A 22,472-nucleotide genomic window follows, 5' to 3' on the forward strand; every position below is an offset into this window, starting at 1 on the left:
TCCGAGAAGCTGTAACTAGCCCTCAGGCTCCAGCTGGCATGTGTGGGAGTGTACAGGCTAATCTAATTCCCCAGATAAGCAAAGATCTAAGAAGAGTTTGATTTGAGCATTCCCCTTTCTCTCCCCTGCAGGAGACTCCGCTTACACTCTGCCCCTTTCCCCTCACAACAGACACCCTGTGAGGTAGGTGGGGCTGAGAGAGCTCCGAGAAGCTGTGACTAGCCCAAGGTCACCCAGCTGGCATGTGTGGGAGTGCACAGGCTAATCTGAATTCCCCAGATAAGAAGACGGGGCACAGCTTGGGATTTATATCCCCTTTTCTCTCCTGTAGGAGACCCAAAGGGGCTGACAGTCTCTTGCTCCTTCCCCCTCACAACAGACACCCCTAGCCAAGTGGTAGGTGGGGCTGAGAGAGCTCCGAGAAGCTGTGACTAGCCCAAGGTCACCCAGCTGGCGTGTGTGGGAGTGCACAGGCTAATCTGAATTCCCCAGATAAGTCTCCACAGCTCAGGCGGCAGAGCGGGGAATCGAACCCGGTTCCTCCAGATTAGAATGCACCTGCTCTTAACCACTATGCCACTGCTGCTCCTTTTGAAGCCCTTTAGAGTTGCGAAGACTGAGCAGTCATTGGCTGTTATTATTATCAATTAGATTTAATAGCCCCCCCTCCTTTGGGGCTGGGTTAGACGAGGATAGGGGGCTGAGTTTAATCGCCACACTTTAGAAAAGCTCCCCAGCTACCCCCTTTTGCACGTGCAGAATAATGCACATTCAATCCACTTTCACAATTGTTTGCAAGTGGATTGTGCTGTTCCGCACGGGAAAATACTGGCTGTGAAGTGCGTTGAAAGTGGATTGAATGGGCATTATCGTGCATGTGCGGAAGGTGTCCTAGGGTGACCCTGAGCCAGACATGTTTCTTGTGTTGATAAAAAGAGCAAAGAACAGCTCCCCAAACTGCTCTTAAGGTCCCTGGTAACGGAGATAAAAAGGTACTAGGCAGACAGGTACATCAGACTCCACAGCTCAGGTGGCAGAGCGGGGAATCAAACCCAGTTCCTCCAGATTAGATACACGAGCTCTTAACCTCCTACGCCACTGCTGCTCAAAGGAGAAAAAGCAACCAGGCTATGAAAACACAGCCCAGAAAATCCTCAACAGCCAGAACCAGAACCCTATTTTATGCATTCGGGTTAGTCAGCGTTGCTCCGTGATACGGCGCGGTCAGCCACCTGTTATATTCTCGCTCGTCTCTGTCACTCCCTCTTTCCGGCCACATCAACTGCGAACGCACAACAGCTGTTTCCCCACTTAGCAGCCTGCGAGAATTATTAATCATAATTACAGAAGATGAGTGTGACGGTCGTCAGCTTCCCCCCCCCCCTTCCGATTAATGACGTCCCCAACGGAACTGCATTGAAGAGCTAAGAGCTGGAACGTGGCACCTGTACAAACAGAGCGGGAAACGCGGAGCAAAGAGGGAATCTTGTAGGAACAGATTTCAGCCTCCTGTCCTGATCCTACGCAGTTTGCACTTGGCTCAACCCAGTGGGATTCTCTGGGGCCGTCCAGCCAAGTGGGTTGGGCAGCTGGACCTATCCGAACATGACTGACGGATCAAGTAATAGTCCAAAGTTTAAAGGACCGTAATGAAAACAGAGAGGCGCACGAAGTTGGCAAGACACGGGAGGCTGCTTTCGACCAAATCCAACCATGGGTCTGTCAAAATCAGTCCTGTCTCTTCTGATTGGCAGCATCACTCAGTGGTGGGATCCAAAAAATTTAGTAACAGGTTCCCATGGTGGTGGGATTCAAACTGTGGCGTAGCGCCAATGGGGCTGGGCAGGGCACGACGGGGGGCGTGGCTGGGCATTCCTGGGCGGGGCTGTGGCAAGGACGCAGCCGCTGCGCCAGTCCTTGAGCGGGAAACGAATGCGCGCAGGCGCAGGCTGCCACGCACGCCGGTGCAGCTCCTGCTAGACTGCTTCAAGTTCTGCGCGCTACTGCTGAGAGGAGGGGCGCAACTAAGGCAAAAATCACGTGGCAAAACCACCCATTAGTAACCCCCTCTCGTCACACACAAATCATTAGTAACCTACTCTCGGGAACCGGTGAGAACCTGCTGGATCCCACCTCTGCTCCAAGGTCTAAAGTCAAGCGGCTACACATCAACGCCTGCCTGAATTTTTCGACCGGAGACGTTGAATTTCCCCATTTTCTTTTATTTCCAAAAAAGGAACTGGGCACATTTATGACATTCAAACATAAATATGTGGACATCACACAACACTACACATATATTTAATGCATTTCTGAGTTTCTAAACTTTTCCTGCGCCGTCTGCCGGCCTTCGCGGGTCGTCCGCAGCTTCCACAAAACTCCTCCCCAAATTCCCAATTAATTTCTCATGCCGACCCGCGATATATCAAAACCGCGACGGGGAAAGTCACGATGTGGAAGGGATGACTGTATGAGTTAGTGATGCTGGAAGAAAACAGGGACACAAATCCAGCGCTACTTTCGGACCAACGCGCCAAGCTCCTGCTCCCAGATATTATTAAATTAAATTATTGGTCAATTCAGAGGTTTCCCACCCTTTTTAAGTGTCTGGACACCTTTCTTATTCTGATGGTGGGCCCAGCCAAAACAGATGGCCGCAGGAGGCGGAGCCAGTCACAAAATGGCTGCCAGAGTTTGGCAACGCAGGATTATTTTTGCGCCGTGGTGGCACTGGCGTAATGCCCATTGGGCAAGGTGGGCAGCTGCCCAGGGCATCACCTTGTGGGAGGCATCAAAATGCTGGGTTCGTTTTTGGGTATTTCCATTTGGGTATTTCCATTGGGTTTTCCATTTTTGGCCTGCAGGGGGTGCCGTTTTTAGGCTAGCGGCACCAAAATTTCAGTGTATCATCAGAAGACTGTCCTTATGCTACCCCCCAAGTTTGGCGAGGTTTGGTTCAGGGAGTCCAAAGTTATGGACTCCCAAATGGGGTGCCTCTATCCCCCATTGTTTCTAATGGGAGCTAATAGGAGATGGGGGCTACAGTTTTGAGGGTCCATAACTTTGGCCCCCCTGAACCAAACTGCACCAAACCTGGGGGGAATCATTAGGGAAGTCTCCTGATGAGACCCTGAAAGTTTTGAGACTGTGCCTTCAGAAATGTGCCCCCCACAGCCTGCAACCCCACAGCAATGCAGAAAACTCAATGCAGAACAAAGATTCTTGGGCAAATTTCTAGGATGTTCCTGCAGGGGGTGCATTTTTGGATGTATCGGCACCAAAATTTCAGGGTATCATCTGGAGATGATGGCACCCCCCAAGTTTGGTGCAGTTTGGTTCAGGGGGGCCAAAGTTATGGACCCTCAAAACTGTAGCCCCCATCTCCTATTAGCTCCCATTGGAAACAATGGGGGATGGGGCACCCCCTTTGGGAGTCCATAACTTTGGACTCCTTGAAGCAAACTTCACCAAACTTGGGGAGTAGCATAAGGACAGTCTCCTGATGATAAGCTGAAATTTTGGTGCTGATGTGTCTAAAAATGCACCCCCTGCAGGCAACTTTTCAATGTCCTTGGTGCAAAAAAGAGGCCCCAATTTGGTCGTAGGTGGAGTACGCTTTAATATGCGGGGGGGGGGGGGGGGCATCCAACTCAGGTTTTGCCCAGGGCTACAGTTTGCCCAGGGCTGCCTCGTTACGCCCCTGCGTGGTGGTCACTGCTCTCAAAACATTGCTTTTAAAAACCTGCACAGCCAAACTTCCAGTGCCCAATCAAAAACGCCTTGCTGGGCAATAGAACTTGATGGGCGCCAGAAAAGACGTTGGTCTTCGGGGACCCTCGGTAATCGCCAATCGAACGGTGCCGCAAAACTCGGCTAACGGGGGAATTCTAGGTTTTTACCTTGAGCGTGAGCCTGACCACGTCGCAGTCTTGGAGTGGGTTCAGTTTCAGCGTCTCGCCGAGGTTGCTGCAGCCCGAGGTCTGGTGTTGCAGCTCGCAGCAAACGCAGACCCCGTCGCTATCGAATTTTATCTGGGGGAAGGAAAGAAAAGGAGAGGTGAAACCCGACATTTTAGCGGTATTCATCCTACTGAACGGACATTCCTACTTAATCCCATTACATATTTGTATAGTGTTGTCAGTGGGGGAATTTTCCCTGAAACTGCCTTAAAAACGCAACCTTCCTTCTTCAATTTTCAAGAGTTAGGAAATAGATTTTATAGGATTATTGCATCAGGAAACTGTAGGGATTGTGATAGGGTGAGCTGGCTGCCGTTTCACCATCAGCAACAGATGGGAAGGCATTTCTCAGAATACCGTGTTTTCCCGAAAATAAGACAGTGTCTTATATTAATTTTTGCTCCCAAAGATGTGCTTTGTCTTATTTTCAGGGGATGTCTTATATTTCTGTGTTCTGTTCGTCGGGCATGCTTCCAAACAAAAACTTTGCTACGTCTTACTTTTGGGGGATGCCTTATATTTCGCACTTCAGCAAAACCTCTACTATGTCTTATTTTCCGGGGATGTCTTATATTTGGGGAAACAGGGTATGAGCGGACGTTGTGTGGGAGCGAATCTTCTTTTAAAAATCTGCAACGCTGAATCCACAAAAAGTCCCAGATTCATTTCAAGCTGAGACGCCGACATCAGGAACGAGAATTCTTCAGATCTTCACAATGAGACAGGGTCAGGGAGCTAGTCCGGTTGGGTCACCTGCCAAATTCTTCCAGGTAACAATGTCCGGATCTCTCACAACTACAACTACTGTCCAGACGACGGAGATCAGATTCACTGGAAACAAAATGGCTGCTTTGGAGGGCGGAGTCTATGGCATTATGCCTTGGAGCAGTGGCGTAGGAGGTTAAGAGATCGTGTATCTAATCTGGAGGAACCGGGTTTGATTCCCTGCTCTGCGGCCTGAGCTGTGGAGGCTTATCTGGGGAATTCAGATTAGCCTGTGCACTCCCACAGACGCCAGCTGGGTGACCTTGGGCTAGTCACAGCTTCTCAGAGCTCTCTCAGCCCCACCTACCTCACAGGGTGTTTGTTGTGAGGGGGGAAGGGCAAGGAGATTGTCAGCCCCTTTGAGTATCCTGCAGGAGAGAAAGGGGGGATATAAATCCAAACTCTTCAAACTCCAAATTCTTGCTGAGGCTCCGCCCTTAAATCTCTAGGAATTTCCAACCTCGAGTTGGAAACCCAACCTGCTATTATCCTATAGCTTGGGCAATCATCACAATGAGAAATCGTCCCACTTTTCTTCTGGTGATGTAGTGGTTCAGAGCAGGTGCACTCTAATCTGGAGAACCGGGTTTGATTCCCCGCCCTGCCTCTTGAGCTGGGGAGGCTTATCTGGTGAACTAGATTAGCTTGCGCACTCCAACACATGCCAGCTGGGTGACCTTGGGCTAATTTTAAAAAAAGGAAAAGAACCTGTCTGGCTCTAGGGTGAACTATACAAATCTATTTTAATGAAAATAATTTAAACATTTATATACCGGAACCACAACTCTTAATCAACAACAAAAACATACATATTATAAACAACAACAATAAAACAGTGAACACCTTGGGCTAGTCACAGTTCTTCGGAGCTCTCTCAGCCCCACCTACCTCACAGGGGGAGGGGGAGGCCAAGGAGATTGTAAGCCCCTTTGAGTCTCCTTACAGGAGAGAAAGGGGGATATAAATCCAAACTCTTCTTCTTCTTCTTATCTGGGGAATTCAGATTAGCCTGTACACTCCCACACACGCCAGCTGGGTGACCTTGGGCTAATCACAGCTTCTCGGAGCTCTCTCAACCCCACCTACCTCACAGAGTGTTTGTTGTGAGGGGGGGAAGGGCAAGGAGATTGTAAGCCCCTTTGAGTCTCCTGCAGGAGAGAAAGGGGGGGATATAAATCCAAACTCCTCCTCCTCCTCCTCCTCCTCCTCCTACTACTACTACTACTACTACTACTACTACTACTACTACTACTTCTACTACTACTACTCCTTCTTCTTCTTCTTCTTCTTCTTCTTCTTCTTCTTCTTCTTCTTCTTCTTCTTCTTCTTCTTCTTCTTCTTCTTCTTCTTCTTGGGGGGGGGGTGGGGGGGGGGGGGGGTGGGGGGGGGGGGGGGTGGGGGGGGGGGGGGGTGGGGGGGGGGGGGGGTGGGGGGGGGGGGGGGTGGGGGGGGGGGGGGGTGGGGGGGGGGGGGGGTGGGGGGGGGGGGGGGTGGGGGGGGGGGGGGGTGGGGGGGGGGGGGGGTGGGGGGGGGGGGGGGTGGGGGGGGGGGGGGGTGGGGGGGGGGGGGGGTGGGGGGGGGGGGGGGTGGGGGGGGGGGGGGGTGGGGGGGGGGGGGGGTGGGGGGGGGGGGGGGTGGGGGGGGGGGGGGGTGGGGGGGGGGGGGGGTGGGGGGGGGGGGGGGTGGGGGGGGGGGGGGGTGGGGGGGGGGGGGGGTGGGGGGGGGGGGGGGTGGGGGGGGGGGGGGGTGGGGGGGGGGGGGGGTGGGGGGGGGGGGGGGTGGGGGGGGGGGGGGGTGGGGGGGGGGGGGGGTGGGGGGGGGGGGGGGTGGGGGGGGGGGGGGGTGGGGGGGGGGGGGGGTGGGGGGGGGGGGGGGTGGGGGGGGGGGGGGGTGGGGGGGGGGGGGGGTGGGGGGGGGGGGGGGTGGGGGGGGGGGGGGGTGGGGGGGGGGGGGGGTGGGGGGGGGGGGGGGTGGGGGGGGGGGGGGGTGGGGGGGGGGGGGGGTGGGGGGGGGGGGGGGTGGGGGGGGGGGGGGGTGGGGGGGGGGGGGGGTGGGGGGGGGGGGGGGTGGGGGGGGGGGGGGGTGGGGGGGGGGGGGGGTGGGGGGGGGGGGGGGTGGGGGGGGGGGGGGGTGGGGGGGGGGGGGGGTGGGGGGGGGGGGGGGTGGGGGGGGGGGGGGGTGGGGGGGGGGGGGGGTGGGGGGGGGGGGGGGTGGGGGGGGGGGGGGGTGGGGGGGGGGGGGGGTGGGGGGGGGGGGGGGTGGGGGGGGGGGGGGGTGGGGGGGGGGGGGGGTGGGGGGGGGGGGGGGTGGGGGGGGGGGGGGGTGGGGGGGGGGGGGGGTGGGGGGGGGGGGGGGTGGGGGGGGGGGGGGGTGGGGGGGGGGGGGGGTGGGGGGGGGGGGGGGTGGGGGGGGGGGGGGGTGGGGGGGGGGGGGGGTGGGGGGGGGGGGGGGTGGGGGGGGGGGGGGGTGGGGGGGGGGGGGGGTGGGGGGGGGGGGGGGTGGGGGGGGGGGGGGGTGGGGGGGGGGGGGGGTGGGGGGGGGGGGGGGTGGGGGGGGGGGGGGGTGGGGGGGGGGGGGGGTGGGGGGGGGGGGGGGTGGGGGGGGGGGGGGGTGGGGGGGGGGGGGGGTGGGGGGGGGGGGGGGTGGGGGGGGGGGGGGGTGGGGGGGGGGGGGGGTGGGGGGGGGGGGGGGTGGGGGGGGGGGGGGGTGGGGGGGGGGGGGGGTGGGGGGGGGGGGGGGTGGGGGGGGGGGGGGGTGGGGGGGGGGGGGGGTGGGGGGGGGGGGGGGTGGGGGGGGGGGGGGGTGGGGGGGGGGGGGGGTGGGGGGGGGGGGGGGTGGGGGGGGGGGGGGGTGGGGGGGGGGGGGGGTGGGGGGGGGGGGGGGTGGGGGGGGGGGGGGGTGGGGGGGGGGGGGGGTGGGGGGGGGGGGGGGTGGGGGGGGGGGGGGGTGGGGGGGGGGGGGGGTGGGGGGGGGGGGGGGTGGGGGGGGGGGGGGGTGGGGGGGGGGGGGGGTGGGGGGGGGGGGGGGTGGGGGGGGGGGGGGGTGGGGGGGGGGGGGGGTGGGGGGGGGGGGGGGTGGGGGGGGGGGGGGGTGGGGGGGGGGGGGGGTGGGGGGGGGGGGGGGTGGGGGGGGGGGGGGGTGGGGGGGGGGGGGGGTGGGGGGGGGGGGGGGTGGGGGGGGGGGGGGGTGGGGGGGGGGGGGGGTGGGGGGGGGGGGGGGTGGGGGGGGGGGGGGGTGGGGGGGGGGGGGGGTGGGGGGGGGGGGGGGTGGGGGGGGGGGGGGGTGGGGGGGGGGGGGGGTGGGGGGGGGGGGGGGTGGGGGGGGGGGGGGGTGGGGGGGGGGGGGGGTGGGGGGGGGGGGGGGTGGGGGGGGGGGGGGGTGGGGGGGGGGGGGGGTGGGGGGGGGGGGGGGTGGGGGGGGGGGGGGGTGGGGGGGGGGGGGGGTGGGGGGGGGGGGGGGTGGGGGGGGGGGGGGGTGGGGGGGGGGGGGGGTGGGGGGGGGGGGGGGTGGGGGGGGGGGGGGGTGGGGGGGGGGGGGGGTGGGGGGGGGGGGGGGTGGGGGGGGGGGGGGGTGGGGGGGGGGGGGGGTGGGGGGGGGGGGGGGTGGGGGGGGGGGGGGGTGGGGGGGGGGGGGGGTGGGGGGGGGGGGGGGTGGGGGGGGGGGGGGGTGGGGGGGGGGGGGGGTGGGGGGGGGGGGGGGTGGGGGGGGGGGGGGGTGGGGGGGGGGGGGGGTGGGGGGGGGGGGGGGTGGGGGGGGGGGGGGGTGGGGGGGGGGGGGGGTGGGGGGGGGGGGGGGTGGGGGGGGGGGGGGGTGGGGGGGGGGGGGGGTGGGGGGGGGGGGGGGTGGGGGGGGGGGGGGGTGGGGGGGGGGGGGGGTGGGGGGGGGGGGGGGTGGGGGGGGGGGGGGGTGGGGGGGGGGGGGGGTGGGGGGGGGGGGGGGTGGGGGGGGGGGGGGGTGGGGGGGGGGGGGGGTGGGGGGGGGGGGGGGTGGGGGGGGGGGGGGGTGGGGGGGGGGGGGGGTGGGGGGGGGGGGGGGTGGGGGGGGGGGGGGGTGGGGGGGGGGGGGGGTGGGGGGGGGGGGGGGTGGGGGGGGGGGGGGGTGGGGGGGGGGGGGGGTGGGGGGGGGGGGGGGTGGGGGGGGGGGGGGGTGGGGGGGGGGGGGGGTGGGGGGGGGGGGGGGTGGGGGGGGGGGGGGGTGGGGGGGGGGGGGGGTGGGGGGGGGGGGGGGTGGGGGGGGGGGGGGGTGGGGGGGGGGGGGGGTGGGGGGGGGGGGGGGTGGGGGGGGGGGGGGGTGGGGGGGGGGGGGGGTGGGGGGGGGGGGGGGTGGGGGGGGGGGGGGGTGGGGGGGGGGGGGGGTGGGGGGGGGGGGGGGTGGGGGGGGGGGGGGGTGGGGGGGGGGGGGGGTGGGGGGGGGGGGGGGTGGGGGGGGGGGGGGGTGGGGGGGGGGGGGGGTGGGGGGGGGGGGGGGTGGGGGGGGGGGGGGGTGGGGGGGGGGGGGGGTGGGGGGGGGGGGGGGTGGGGGGGGGGGGGGGTGGGGGGGGGGGGGGGTGGGGGGGGGGGGGGGTGGGGGGGGGGGGGGGTGGGGGGGGGGGGGGGTGGGGGGGGGGGGGGGTGGGGGGGGGGGGGGGTGGGGGGGGGGGGGGGTGGGGGGGGGGGGGGGTGGGGGGGGGGGGGGGTGGGGGGGGGGGGGGGTGGGGGGGGGGGGGGGTGGGGGGGGGGGGGGGTGGGGGGGGGGGGGGGTGGGGGGGGGGGGGGGTGGGGGGGGGGGGGGGTGGGGGGGGGGGGGGGTGGGGGGGGGGGGGGGTGGGGGGGGGGGGGGGTGGGGGGGGGGGGGGGTGGGGGGGGGGGGGGGTGGGGGGGGGGGGGGGTGGGGGGGGGGGGGGGTGGGGGGGGGGGGGGGTGGGGGGGGGGGGGGGTGGGGGGGGGGGGGGGTGGGGGGGGGGGGGGGTGGGGGGGGGGGGGGGTGGGGGGGGGGGGGGGTGGGGGGGGGGGGGGGTGGGGGGGGGGGGGGGTGGGGGGGGGGGGGGGTGGGGGGGGGGGGGGGTGGGGGGGGGGGGGGGTGGGGGGGGGGGGGGGTGGGGGGGGGGGGGGGTGGGGGGGGGGGGGGGTGGGGGGGGGGGGGGGTGGGGGGGGGGGGGGGTGGGGGGGGGGGGGGGTGGGGGGGGGGGGGGGTGGGGGGGGGGGGGGGTGGGGGGGGGGGGGGGTGGGGGGGGGGGGGGGTGGGGGGGGGGGGGGGTGGGGGGGGGGGGGGGTGGGGGGGGGGGGGGGTGGGGGGGGGGGGGGGTGGGGGGGGGGGGGGGTGGGGGGGGGGGGGGGTGGGGGGGGGGGGGGGTGGGGGGGGGGGGGGGTGGGGGGGGGGGGGGGTGGGGGGGGGGGGGGGTGGGGGGGGGGGGGGGTGGGGGGGGGGGGGGGTGGGGGGGGGGGGGGGTGGGGGGGGGGGGGGGTGGGGGGGGGGGGGGGTGGGGGGGGGGGGGGGTGGGGGGGGGGGGGGGTGGGGGGGGGGGGGGGTGGGGGGGGGGGGGGGTGGGGGGGGGGGGGGGTGGGGGGGGGGGGGGGTGGGGGGGGGGGGGGGTGGGGGGGGGGGGGGGTGGGGGGGGGGGGGGGTGGGGGGGGGGGGGGGTGGGGGGGGGGGGGGGTGGGGGGGGGGGGGGGTGGGGGGGGGGGGGGGTGGGGGGGGGGGGGGGTGGGGGGGGGGGGGGGTGGGGGGGGGGGGGGGTGGGGGGGGGGGGGGGTGGGGGGGGGGGGGGGTGGGGGGGGGGGGGGGTGGGGGGGGGGGGGGGTGGGGGGGGGGGGGGGTGGGGGGGGGGGGGGGTGGGGGGGGGGGGGGGTGGGGGGGGGGGGGGGTGGGGGGGGGGGGGGGTGGGGGGGGGGGGGGGTGGGGGGGGGGGGGGGTGGGGGGGGGGGGGGGTGGGGGGGGGGGGGGGTGGGGGGGGGGGGGGGTGGGGGGGGGGGGGGGTGGGGGGGGGGGGGGGTGGGGGGGGGGGGGGGTGGGGGGGGGGGGGGGTGGGGGGGGGGGGGGGTGGGGGGGGGGGGGGGTGGGGGGGGGGGGGGGTGGGGGGGGGGGGGGGTGGGGGGGGGGGGGGGTGGGGGGGGGGGGGGGTGGGGGGGGGGGGGGGTGGGGGGGGGGGGGGGTGGGGGGGGGGGGGGGTGGGGGGGGGGGGGGGTGGGGGGGGGGGGGGGTGGGGGGGGGGGGGGGTGGGGGGGGGGGGGGGTGGGGGGGGGGGGGGGTGGGGGGGGGGGGGGGTGGGGGGGGGGGGGGGTGGGGGGGGGGGGGGGTGGGGGGGGGGGGGGGTGGGGGGGGGGGGGGGTGGGGGGGGGGGGGGGTGGGGGGGGGGGGGGGTGGGGGGGGGGGGGGGTGGGGGGGGGGGGGGGTGGGGGGGGGGGGGGGTGGGGGGGGGGGGGGGTGGGGGGGGGGGGGGGTGGGGGGGGGGGGGGGTGGGGGGGGGGGGGGGTGGGGGGGGGGGGGGGTGGGGGGGGGGGGGGGTGGGGGGGGGGGGGGGTGGGGGGGGGGGGGGGTGGGGGGGGGGGGGGGTGGGGGGGGGGGGGGGTGGGGGGGGGGGGGGGTGGGGGGGGGGGGGGGTGGGGGGGGGGGGGGGTGGGGGGGGGGGGGGGTGGGGGGGGGGGGGGGTGGGGGGGGGGGGGGGTGGGGGGGGGGGGGGGTGGGGGGGGGGGGGGGTGGGGGGGGGGGGGGGTGGGGGGGGGGGGGGGTGGGGGGGGGGGGGGGTGGGGGGGGGGGGGGGTGGGGGGGGGGGGGGGTGGGGGGGGGGGGGGGTGGGGGGGGGGGGGGGTGGGGGGGGGGGGGGGTGGGGGGGGGGGGGGGTGGGGGGGGGGGGGGGTGGGGGGGGGGGGGGGTGGGGGGGGGGGGGGGTGGGGGGGGGGGGGGGTGGGGGGGGGGGGGGGTGGGGGGGGGGGGGGGTGGGGGGGGGGGGGGGTGGGGGGGGGGGGGGGTGGGGGGGGGGGGGGGTGGGGGGGGGGGGGGGTGGGGGGGGGGGGGGGTGGGGGGGGGGGGGGGTGGGGGGGGGGGGGGGTGGGGGGGGGGGGGGGTGGGGGGGGGGGGGGGTGGGGGGGGGGGGGGGTGGGGGGGGGGGGGGGTGGGGGGGGGGGGGGGTGGGGGGGGGGGGGGGTGGGGGGGGGGGGGGGTGGGGGGGGGGGGGGGTGGGGGGGGGGGGGGGTGGGGGGGGGGGGGGGTGGGGGGGGGGGGGGGTGGGGGGGGGGGGGGGTGGGGGGGGGGGGGGGTGGGGGGGGGGGGGGGTGGGGGGGGGGGGGGGTGGGGGGGGGGGGGGGTGGGGGGGGGGGGGGGTGGGGGGGGGGGGGGGTGGGGGGGGGGGGGGGTGGGGGGGGGGGGGGGTGGGGGGGGGGGGGGGTGGGGGGGGGGGGGGGTGGGGGGGGGGGGGGGTGGGGGGGGGGGGGGGTGGGGGGGGGGGGGGGTGGGGGGGGGGGGGGGTGGGGGGGGGGGGGGGTGGGGGGGGGGGGGGGTGGGGGGGGGGGGGGGTGGGGGGGGGGGGGGGTGGGGGGGGGGGGGGGTGGGGGGGGGGGGGGGTGGGGGGGGGGGGGGGTGGGGGGGGGGGGGGGTGGGGGGGGGGGGGGGTGGGGGGGGGGGGGGGTGGGGGGGGGGGGGGGTGGGGGGGGGGGGGGGTGGGGGGGGGGGGGGGTGGGGGGGGGGGGGGGTGGGGGGGGGGGGGGGTGGGGGGGGGGGGGGGTGGGGGGGGGGGGGGGTGGGGGGGGGGGGGGGTGGGGGGGGGGGGGGGTGGGGGGGGGGGGGGGTGGGGGGGGGGGGGGGTGGGGGGGGGGGGGGGTGGGGGGGGGGGGGGGTGGGGGGGGGGGGGGGTGGGGGGGGGGGGGGGTGGGGGGGGGGGGGGGTGGGGGGGGGGGGGGGTGGGGGGGGGGGGGGGTGGGGGGGGGGGGGGGTGGGGGGGGGGGGGGGTGGGGGGGGGGGGGGGTGGGGGGGGGGGGGGGTGGGGGGGGGGGGGGGTGGGGGGGGGGGGGGGTGGGGGGGGGGGGGGGTGGGGGGGGGGGGGGGTGGGGGGGGGGGGGGGTGGGGGGGGGGGGGGGTGGGGGGGGGGGGGGGTGGGGGGGGGGGGGGGTGGGGGGGGGGGGGGGTGGGGGGGGGGGGGGGTGGGGGGGGGGGGGGGTGGGGGGGGGGGGGGGTGGGGGGGGGGGGGGGTGGGGGGGGGGGGGGGTGGGGGGGGGGGGGGGTGGGGGGGGGGGGGGGTGGGGGGGGGGGGGGGTGGGGGGGGGGGGGGGTGGGGGGGGGGGGGGGTGGGGGGGGGGGGGGGTGGGGGGGGGGGGGGGTGGGGGGGGGGGGGGGTGGGGGGGGGGGGGGGTGGGGGGGGGGGGGGGTGGGGGGGGGGGGGGGTGGGGGGGGGGGGGGGTGGGGGGGGGGGGGGGTGGGGGGGGGGGGGGGTGGGGGGGGGGGGGGGTGGGGGGGGGGGGGGGTGGGGGGGGGGGGGGGTGGGGGGGGGGGGGGGTGGGGGGGGGGGGGGGTGGGGGGGGGGGGGGGTGGGGGGGGGGGGGGGTGGGGGGGGGGGGGGGTGGGGGGGGGGGGGGGTGGGGGGGGGGGGGGGTGGGGGGGGGGGGGGGTGGGGGGGGGGGGGGGTGGGGGGGGGGGGGGGTGGGGGGGGGGGGGGGTGGGGGGGGGGGGGGGTGGGGGGGGGGGGGGGTGGGGGGGGGGGGGGGTGGGGGGGGGGGGGGGTGGGGGGGGGGGGGGGTGGGGGGGGGGGGGGGTGGGGGGGGGGGGGGGTGGGGGGGGGGGGGGGTGGGGGGGGGGGGGGGTGGGGGGGGGGGGGGGTGGGGGGGGGGGGGGGTGGGGGGGGGGGGGGGTGGGGGGGGGGGGGGGTGGGGGGGGGGGGGGGTGGGGGGGGGGGGGGGTGGGGGGGGGGGGGGGTGGGGGGGGGGGGGGGTGGGGGGGGGGGGGGGTGGGGGGGGGGGGGGGTGGGGGGGGGGGGGGGTGGGGGGGGGGGGGGGTGGGGGGGGGGGGGGGTGGGGGGGGGGGGGGGTGGGGGGGGGGGGGGGTGGGGGGGGGGGGGGGTGGGGGGGGGGGGGGGTGGGGGGGGGGGGGGGTGGGGGGGGGGGGGGGTGGGGGGGGGGGGGGGTGGGGGGGGGGGGGGGTGGGGGGGGGGGGGGGTGGGGGGGGGGGGGGGTGGGGGGGGGGGGGGGTGGGGGGGGGGGGGGGTGGGGGGGGGGGGGGGTGGGGGGGGGGGGGGGTGGGGGGGGGGGGGGGTGGGGGGGGGGGGGGGTGGGGGGGGGGGGGGGTGGGGGGGGGGGGGGGTGGGGGGGGGGGGGGGTGGGGGGGGGGGGGGGTGGGGGGGGGGGGGGGTGGGGGGGGGGGGGGGTGGGGGGGGGGGGGGGTGGGGGGGGGGGGGGGTGGGGGGGGGGGGGGGTGGGGGGGGGGGGGGGTGGGGGGGGGGGGGGGTGGGGGGGGGGGGGGGTGGGGGGGGGGGGGGGTGGGGGGGGGGGGGGGTGGGGGGGGGGGGGGGTGGGGGGGGGGGGGGGTGGGGGGGGGGGGGGGTGGGGGGGGGGGGGGGTGGGGGGGGGGGGGGGTGGGGGGGGGGGGGGGTGGGGGGGGGGGGGGGTGGGGGGGGGGGGGGGTGGGGGGGGGGGGGGGTGGGGGGGGGGGGGGGTGGGGGGGGGGGGGGGTGGGGGGGGGGGGGGGTGGGGGGGGGGGGGGGTGGGGGGGGGGGGGGGTGGGGGGGGGGGGGGGTGGGGGGGGGGGGGGGTGGGGGGGGGGGGGGGTGGGGGGGGGGGGGGGTGGGGGGGGGGGGGGGTGGGGGGGGGGGGGGGTGGGGGGGGGGGGGGGTGGGGGGGGGGGGGGGTGGGGGGGGGGGGGGGTGGGGGGGGGGGGGGGTGGGGGGGGGGGGGGGTGGGGGGGGGGGGGGGTGGGGGGGGGGGGGGGTGGGGGGGGGGGGGGGTGGGGGGGGGGGGGGGTGGGGGGGGGGGGGGGTGGGGGGGGGGGGGGGTGGGGGGGGGGGGGGGTGGGGGGGGGGGGGGGTGGGGGGGGGGGGGGGTGGGGGGGGGGGGGGGTGGGGGGGGGGGGGGGTGGGGGGGGGGGGGGGTGGGGGGGGGGGGGGGTGGGGGGGGGGGGGGGTGGGGGGGGGGGGGGGTGGGGGGGGGGGGGGGTGGGGGGGGGGGGGGGTGGGGGGGGGGGGGGGTGGGGGGGGGGGGGGGTGGGGGGGGGGGGGGGTGGGGGGGGGGGGGGGTGGGGGGGGGGGGGGGTGGGGGGGGGGGGGGGTGGGGGGGGGGGGGGGTGGGGGGGGGGGGGGGTGGGGGGGGGGGGGGGTGGGGGGGGGGGGGGGTGGGGGGGGGGGGGGGTGGGGGGGGGGGGGGGTGGGGGGGGGGGGGGGTGGGGGGGGGGGGGGGTGGGGGGGGGGGGGGGTGGGGGGGGGGGGGGGTGGGGGGGGGGGGGGGTGGGGGGGGGGGGGGGTGGGGGGGGGGGGGGGTGGGGGGGGGGGGGGGTGGGGGGGGGGGGGGGTGGGGGGGGGGGGGGGTGGGGGGGGGGGGGGGTGGGGGGGGGGGGGGGTGGGGGGGGGGGGGGGTGGGGGGGGGGGGGGGTGGGGGGGGGGGGGGGTGGGGGGGGGGGGGGGTGGGGGGGGGGGGGGGTGGGGGGGGGGGGGGGTGGGGGGGGGGGGGGGTGGGGGGGGGGGGGGGTGGGGGGGGGGGGGGGTGGGGGGGGGGGGGGGTGGGGGGGGGGGGGGGTGGGGGGGGGGGGGGGTGGGGGGGGGGGGGGGTGGGGGGGGGGGGGGGTGGGGGGGGGGGGGGGTGGGGGGGGGGGGGGGTGGGGGGGGGGGGGGGTGGGGGGGGGGGGGGGTGGGGGGGGGGGGGGGTGGGGGGGGGGGGGGGTGGGGGGGGGGGGGGGTGGGGGGGGGGGGGGGTGGGGGGGGGGGGGGGTGGGGGGGGGGGGGGGTGGGGGGGGGGGGGGGTGGGGGGGGGGGGGGGTGGGGGGGGGGGGGGGTGGGGGGGGGGGGGGGTGGGGGGGGGGGGGGGTGGGGGGGGGGGGGGGTGGGGGGGGGGGGGGGTGGGGGGGGGGGGGGGTGGGGGGGGGGGGGGGTGGGGGGGGGGGGGGGTGGGGGGGGGGGGGGGTGGGGGGGGGGGGGGGTGGGGGGGGGGGGGGGTGGGGGGGGGGGGGGGTGGGGGGGGGGGGGGGTGGGGGGGGGGGGGGGTGGGGGGGGGGGGGGGTGGGGGGGGGGGGGGGTGGGGGGGGGGGGGGGTGGGGGGGGGGGGGGGTGGGGGGGGGGGGGGGTGGGGGGGGGGGGGGGTGGGGGGGGGGGGGGGTGGGGGGGGGGGGGGGTGGGGGGGGGGGGGGGTGGGGGGGGGGGGGGGTGGGGGGGGGGGGGGGTGGGGGGGGGGGGGGGTGGGGGGGGGGGGGGGTGGGGGGGGGGGGGGGTGGGGGGGGGGGGGGGTGGGGGGGGGGGGGGGTGGGGGGGGGGGGGGGTGGGGGGGGGGGGGGGTGGGGGGGGGGGGGGGTGGGGGGGGGGGGGGGTGGGGGGGGGGGGGGGTGGGGGGGGGGGGGGGTGGGGGGGGGGGGGGGTGGGGGGGGGGGGGGGTGGGGGGGGGGGGGGGTGGGGGGGGGGGGGGGTGGGGGGGGGGGGGGGTGGGGGGGGGGGGGGGTGGGGGGGGGGGGGGGTGGGGGGGGGGGGGGGTGGGGGGGGGGGGGGGTGGGGGGGGGGGGGGGTGGGGGGGGGGGGGGGTGGGGGGGGGGGGGGGTGGGGGGGGGGGGGGGTGGGGGGGGGGGGGGGTGGGGGGGGGGGGGGGTGGGGGGGGGGGGGGGTGGGGGGGGGGGGGGGTGGGGGGGGGGGGGGGTGGGGGGGGGGGGGGGTGGGGGGGGGGGGGGGTGGGGGGGGGGGGGGGTGGGGGGGGGGGGGGGTGGGGGGGGGGGGGGGTGGGGGGGGGGGGGGGTGGGGGGGGGGGGGGGTGGGGGGGGGGGGGGGTGGGGGGGGGGGGGGGTGGGGGGGGGGGGGGGTGGGGGGGGGGGGGGGTGGGGGGGGGGGGGGGTGGGGGGGGGGGGGGGTGGGGGGGGGGGGGGGTGGGGGGGGGGGGGGGTGGGGGGGGGGGGGGGTGGGGGGGGGGGGGGGTGGGGGGGGGGGGGGGTGGGGGGGGGGGGGGGTGGGGGGGGGGGGGGGTGGGGGGGGGGGGGGGTGGGGGGGGGGGGGGGTGGGGGGGGGGGGGGGTGGGGGGGGGGGGGGGTGGGGGGGGGGGGGGGTGGGGGGGGGGGGGGGTGGGGGGGGGGGGGGGTGGGGGGGGGGGGGGGTGGGGGGGGGGGGGGGTGGGGGGGGGGGGGGGTGGGGGGGGGGGGGGGTGGGGGGGGGGGGGGGTGGGGGGGGGGGGGGGTGGGGGGGGGGGGGGGTGGGGGGGGGGGGGGGTGGGGGGGGGGGGGGGTGGGGGGGGGGGGGGGTGGGGGGGGGGGGGGGTGGGGGGGGGGGGGGGTGGGGGGGGGGGGGGGTGGGGGGGGGGGGGGGTGGGGGGGGGGGGGGGTGGGGGGGGGGGGGGGTGGGGGGGGGGGGGGGTGGGGGGGGGGGGGGGTGGGGGGGGGGGGGGGTGGGGGGGGGGGGGGGTGGGGGGGGGGGGGGGTGGGGGGGGGGGGGGGTGGGGGGGGGGGGGGGTGGGGGGGGGGGGGGGTGGGGGGGGGGGGGGGTGGGGGGGGGGGGGGGTGGGGGGGGGGGGGGGTGGGGGGGGGGGGGGGTGGGGGGGGGGGGGGGTGGGGGGGGGGGGGGGTGGGGGGGGGGGGGGGTGGGGGGGGGGGGGGGTGGGGGGGGGGGGGGGTGGGGGGGGGGGGGGGTGGGGGGGGGGGGGGGTGGGGGGGGGGGGGGGTGGGGGGGGGGGGGGGTGGGGGGGGGGGGGGGTGGGGGGGGGGGGGGGTGGGGGGGGGGGGGGGTGGGGGGGGGGGGGGGTGGGGGGGGGGGGGGGTGGGGGGGGGGGGGGGTGGGGGGGGGGGGGGGTGGGGGGGGGGGGGGGTGGGGGGGGGGGGGGGTGGGGGGGGGGGGGGGTGGGGGGGGGGGGGGGTGGGGGGGGGGGGGGGTGGGGGGGGGGGGGGGTGGGGGGGGGGGGGGGTGGGGGGGGGGGGGGGTGGGGGGGGGGGGGGGTGGGGGGGGGGGGGGGTGGGGGGGGGGGGGGGTGGGGGGGGGGGGGGGTGGGGGGGGGGGGGGGTGGGGGGGGGGGGGGGTGGGGGGGGGGGGGGGTGGGGGGGGGGGGGGGTGGGGGGGGGGGGGGGTGGGGGGGGGGGGGGGTGGGGGGGGGGGGGGGTGGGGGGGGGGGGGGGTGGGGGGGGGGGGGGGTGGGGGGGGGGGGGGGTGGGGGGGGGGGGGGGTGGGGGGGGGGGGGGGTGGGGGGGGGGGGGGGTGGGGGGGGGGGGGGGTGGGGGGGGGGGGGGGTGGGGGGGGGGGGGGGTGGGGGGGGGGGGGGGTGGGGGGGGGGGGGGGTGGGGGGGGGGGGGGGTGGGGGGGGGGGGGGGTGGGGGGGGGGGGGGGTGGGGGGGGGGGGGGGTGGGGGGGGGGGGGGGTGGGGGGGGGGGGGGGTGGGGGGGGGGGGGGGTGGGGGGGGGGGGGGGTGGGGGGGGGGGGGGGTGGGGGGGGGGGGGGGTGGGGGGGGGGGGGGGTGGGGGGGGGGGGGGGTGGGGGGGGGGGGGGGTGGGGGGGGGGGGGGGTGGGGGGGGGGGGGGGTGGGGGGGGGGGGGGGTGGGGGGGGGGGGGGGTGGGGGGGGGGGGGGGTGGGGGGGGGGGGGGGTGGGGGGGGGGGGGGGTGGGGGGGGGGGGGGGTGGGGGGGGGGGGGGGTGGGGGGGGGGGGGGGTGGGGGGGGGGGGGGGTGGGGGGGGGGGGGGGTGGGGGGGGGGGGGGGTGGGGGGGGGGGGGGGTGGGGGGGGGGGGGGGTGGGGGGGGGGGGGGGTGGGGGGGGGGGGGGGTGGGGGGGGGGGGGGGTGGGGGGGGGGGGGGGTGGGGGGGGGGGGGGGTGGGGGGGGGGGGGGGTGGGGGGGGGGGGGGGTGGGGGGGGGGGGGGGTGGGGGGGGGGGGGGGTGGGGGGGGGGGGGGGTGGGGGGGGGGGGGGGTGGGGGGGGGGGGGGGTGGGGGGGGGGGGGGGTGGGGGGGGGGGGGGGTGGGGGGGGGGGGGGGTGGGGGGGGGGGGGGGTGGGGGGGGGGGGGGGTGGGGGGGGGGGGGGGTGGGGGGGGGGGGGGGTGGGGGGGGGGGGGGGTGGGGGGGGGGGGGGGTGGGGGGGGGGGGGGGTGGGGGGGGGGGGGGGTGGGGGGGGGGGGGGGTGGGGGGGGGGGGGGGTGGGGGGGGGGGGGGGTGGGGGGGGGGGGGGGTGGGGGGGGGGGGGGGTGGGGGGGGGGGGGGGTGGGGGGGGGGGGGGGTGGGGGGGGGGGGGGGTGGGGGGGGGGGGGGGTGGGGGGGGGGGGGGGTGGGGGGGGGGGGGGGTGGGGGGGGGGGGGGGTGGGGGGGGGGGGGGGTGGGGGGGGGGGGGGGTGGGGGGGGGGGGGGGTGGGGGGGGGGGGGGGTGGGGGGGGGGGGGGGTGGGGGGGGGGGGGGGTGGGGGGGGGGGGGGGTGGGGGGGGGGGGGGGTGGGGGGGGGGGGGGGTGGGGGGGGGGGGGGGTGGGGGGGGGGGGGGGTGGGGGGGGGGGGGGGTGGGGGGGGGGGGGGGTGGGGGGGGGGGGGGGTGGGGGGGGGGGGGGGTGGGGGGGGGGGGGGGTGGGGGGGGGGGGGGGTGGGGGGGGGGGGGGGTGGGGGGGGGGGGGGGTGGGGGGGGGGGGGGGTGGGGGGGGGGGGGGGTGGGGGGGGGGGGGGGTGGGGGGGGGGGGGGGTGGGGGGGGGGGGGGGTGGGGGGGGGGGGGGGTGGGGGGGGGGGGGGGTGGGGGGGGGGGGGGGTGGGGGGGGGGGGGGGTGGGGGGGGGGGGGGGTGGGGGGGGGGGGGGGTGGGGGGGGGGGGGGGTGGGGGGGGGGGGGGGTGGGGGGGGGGGGGGGTGGGGGGGGGGGGGGGTGGGGGGGGGGGGGGGTGGGGGGGGGGGGGGGTGGGGGGGGGGGGGGGTGGGGGGGGGGGGGGGTGGGGGGGGGGGGGGGTGGGGGGGGGGGGGGGTGGGGGGGGGGGGGGGTGGGGGGGGGGGGGGGTGGGGGGGGGGGGGGGTGGGGGGGGGGGGGGGTGGGGGGGGGGGGGGGTGGGGGGGGGGGGGGGTGGGGGGGGGGGGGGGTGGGGGGGGGGGGGGGTGGGGGGGGGGGGGGGTGGGGGGGGGGGGGGGTGGGGGGGGGGGGGGGTGGGGGGGGGGGGGGGTGGGGGGGGGGGGGGGTGGGGGGGGGGGGGGGTGGGGGGGGGGGGGGGTGGGGGGGGGGGGGGGTGGGGGGGGGGGGGGGTGGGGGGGGGGGGGGGTGGGGGGGGGGGGGGGTGGGGGGGGGGGGGGGTGGGGGGGGGGGGGGGTGGGGGGGGGGGGGGGTGGGGGGGGGGGGGGGTGGGGGGGGGGGGGGGTGGGGGGGGGGGGGGGTGGGGGGGGGGGGGGGTGGGGGGGGGGGGGGGTGGGGGGGGGGGGGGGTGGGGGGGGGGGGGGGTGGGGGGGGGGGGGGGTGGGGGGGGGGGGGGGTGGGGGGGGGGGGGGGTGGGGGGGGGGGGGGGTGGGGGGGGGGGGGGGTGGGGGGGGGGGGGGGTGGGGGGGGGGGGGGGTGGGGGGGGGGGGGGGTGGGGGGGGGGGGGGGTGGGGGGGGGGGGGGGTGGGGGGGGGGGGGGGTGGGGGGGGGGGGGGGTGGGGGGGGGGGGGGGTGGGGGGGGGGGGGGGTGGGGGGGGGGGGGGGTGGGGGGGGGGGGGGGTGGGGGGGGGGGGGGGTGGGGGGGGGGGGGGGTGGGGGGGGGGGGGGGTGGGGGGGGGGGGGGGTGGGGGGGGGGGGGGGTGGGGGGGGGGGGGGGTGGGGGGGGGGGGGGGTGGGGGGGGGGGGGGGTGGGGGGGGGGGGGGGTGGGGGGGGGGGGGGGTGGGGGGGGGGGGGGGTGGGGGGGGGGGGGGGTGGGGGGGGGGGGGGGTGGGGGGGGGGGGGGGTGGGGGGGGGGGGGGGTGGGGGGGGGGGGGGGTGGGGGGGGGGGGGGGTGGGGGGGGGGGGGGGTGGGGGGGGGGGGGGGTGGGGGGGGGGGGGGGTGGGGGGGGGGGGGGGTGGGGGGGGGGGGGGGTGGGGGGGGGGGGGGGTGGGGGGGGGGGGGGGTGGGGGGGGGGGGGGGTGGGGGGGGGGGGGGGTGGGGGGGGGGGGGGGTGGGGGGGGGGGGGGGTGGGGGGGGGGGGGGGTGGGGGGGGGGGGGGGTGGGGGGGGGGGGGGGTGGGGGGGGGGGGGGGTGGGGGGGGGGGGGGGTGGGGGGGGGGGGGGGTGGGGGGGGGGGGGGGTGGGGGGGGGGGGGGGTGGGGGGGGGGGGGGGTGGGGGGGGGGGGGGGTGGGGGGGGGGGGGGGTGGGGGGGGGGGGGGGTGGGGGGGGGGGGGGGTGGGGGGGGGGGGGGGTGGGGGGGGGGGGGGGTGGGGGGGGGGGGGGGTGGGGGGGGGGGGGGGTGGGGGGGGGGGGGGGTGGGGGGGGGGGGGGGTGGGGGGGGGGGGGGGTGGGGGGGGGGGGGGGTGGGGGGGGGGGGGGGTGGGGGGGGGGGGGGGTGGGGGGGGGGGGGGGTGGGGGGGGGGGGGGGTGGGGGGGGGGGGGGGTGGGGGGGGGGGGGGGTGGGGGGGGGGGGGGGTGGGGGGGGGGGGGGGTGGGGGGGGGGGGGGGTGGGGGGGGGGGGGGGTGGGGGGGGGGGGGGGTGGGGGGGGGGGGGGGTGGGGGGGGGGGGGGGTGGGGGGGGGGGGGGGTGGGGGGGGGGGGGGGTGGGGGGGGGGGGGGGTGGGGGGGGGGGGGGGTGGGGGGGGGGGGGGGTGGGGGGGGGGGGGGGTGGGGGGGGGGGGGGGTGGGGGGGGGGGGGGGTGGGGGGGGGGGGGGGTGGGGGGGGGGGGGGGTGGGGGGGGGGGGGGGTGGGGGGGGGGGGGGGTGGGGGGGGGGGGGGGTGGGGGGGGGGGGGGGTGGGGGGGGGGGGGGGTGGGGGGGGGGGGGGGTGGGGGGGGGGGGGGGTGGGGGGGGGGGGGGGTGGGGGGGGGGGGGGGTGGGGGGGGGGGGGGGTGGGGGGGGGGGGGGGTGGGGGGGGGGGGGGGTGGGGGGGGGGGGGGGTGGGGGGGGGGGGGGGTGGGGGGGGGGGGGGGTGGGGGGGGGGGGGGGTGGGGGGGGGGGGGGGTGGGGGGGGGGGGGGGTGGGGGGGGGGGGGGGTGGGGGGGGGGGGGGGTGGGGGGGGGGGGGGGTGGGGGGGGGGGGGGGTGGGGGGGGGGGGGGGTGGGGGGGGGGGGGGGTGGGGGGGGGGGGGGGTGGGGGGGGGGGGGGGTGGGGGGGGGGGGGGGTGGGGGGGGGGGGGGGTGGGGGGGGGGGGGGGTGGGGGGGGGGGGGGGTGGGGGGGGGGGGGGGTGGGGGGGGGGGGGGGTGGGGGGGGGGGGGGGTGGGGGGGGGGGGGGGTGGGGGGGGGGGGGGGTGGGGGGGGGGGGGGGTGGGGGGGGGGGGGGGTGGGGGGGGGGGGGGGTGGGGGGGGGGGGGGGTGGGGGGGGGGGGGGGTGGGGGGGGGGGGGGGTGGGGGGGGGGGGGGGTGGGGGGGGGGGGGGGTGGGGGGGGGGGGGGGTGGGGGGGGGGGGGGGTGGGGGGGGGGGGGGGTGGGGGGGGGGGGGGGTGGGGGGGGGGGGGGGTGGGGGGGGGGGGGGGTGGGGGGGGGGGGGGGTGGGGGGGGGGGGGGGT

The 22,472-nt window shown here is 81.8% G+C and overlaps 1 protein-coding gene across 1 annotated transcript in view; it reads right to left on the bottom strand.

Moving 5' to 3' along the window:
• The window catches only part of ENTREP2 (endosomal transmembrane epsin interactor 2), an 82,953-nt gene that overhangs the window by 37,560 nt on the left and 22,921 nt on the right, over positions 1–22,472 (bottom strand). Inside the window, exon 2 of the mRNA XM_048519713.1 lies at positions 3,900–4,031. Within this exon, the coding sequence (XP_048375670.1) occupies positions 3,900–4,031 (132 nt within the window). The remainder of the gene's footprint in view (positions 1–3,899; positions 4,032–22,472) is intronic.

This window comes from Sphaerodactylus townsendi, linkage group LG17 (genome assembly GCF_021028975.2).
Source record: "Sphaerodactylus townsendi isolate TG3544 linkage group LG17, MPM_Stown_v2.3, whole genome shotgun sequence".
Lineage (NCBI taxonomy): Eukaryota > Metazoa > Chordata > Lepidosauria > Squamata > Sphaerodactylidae > Sphaerodactylus > Sphaerodactylus townsendi.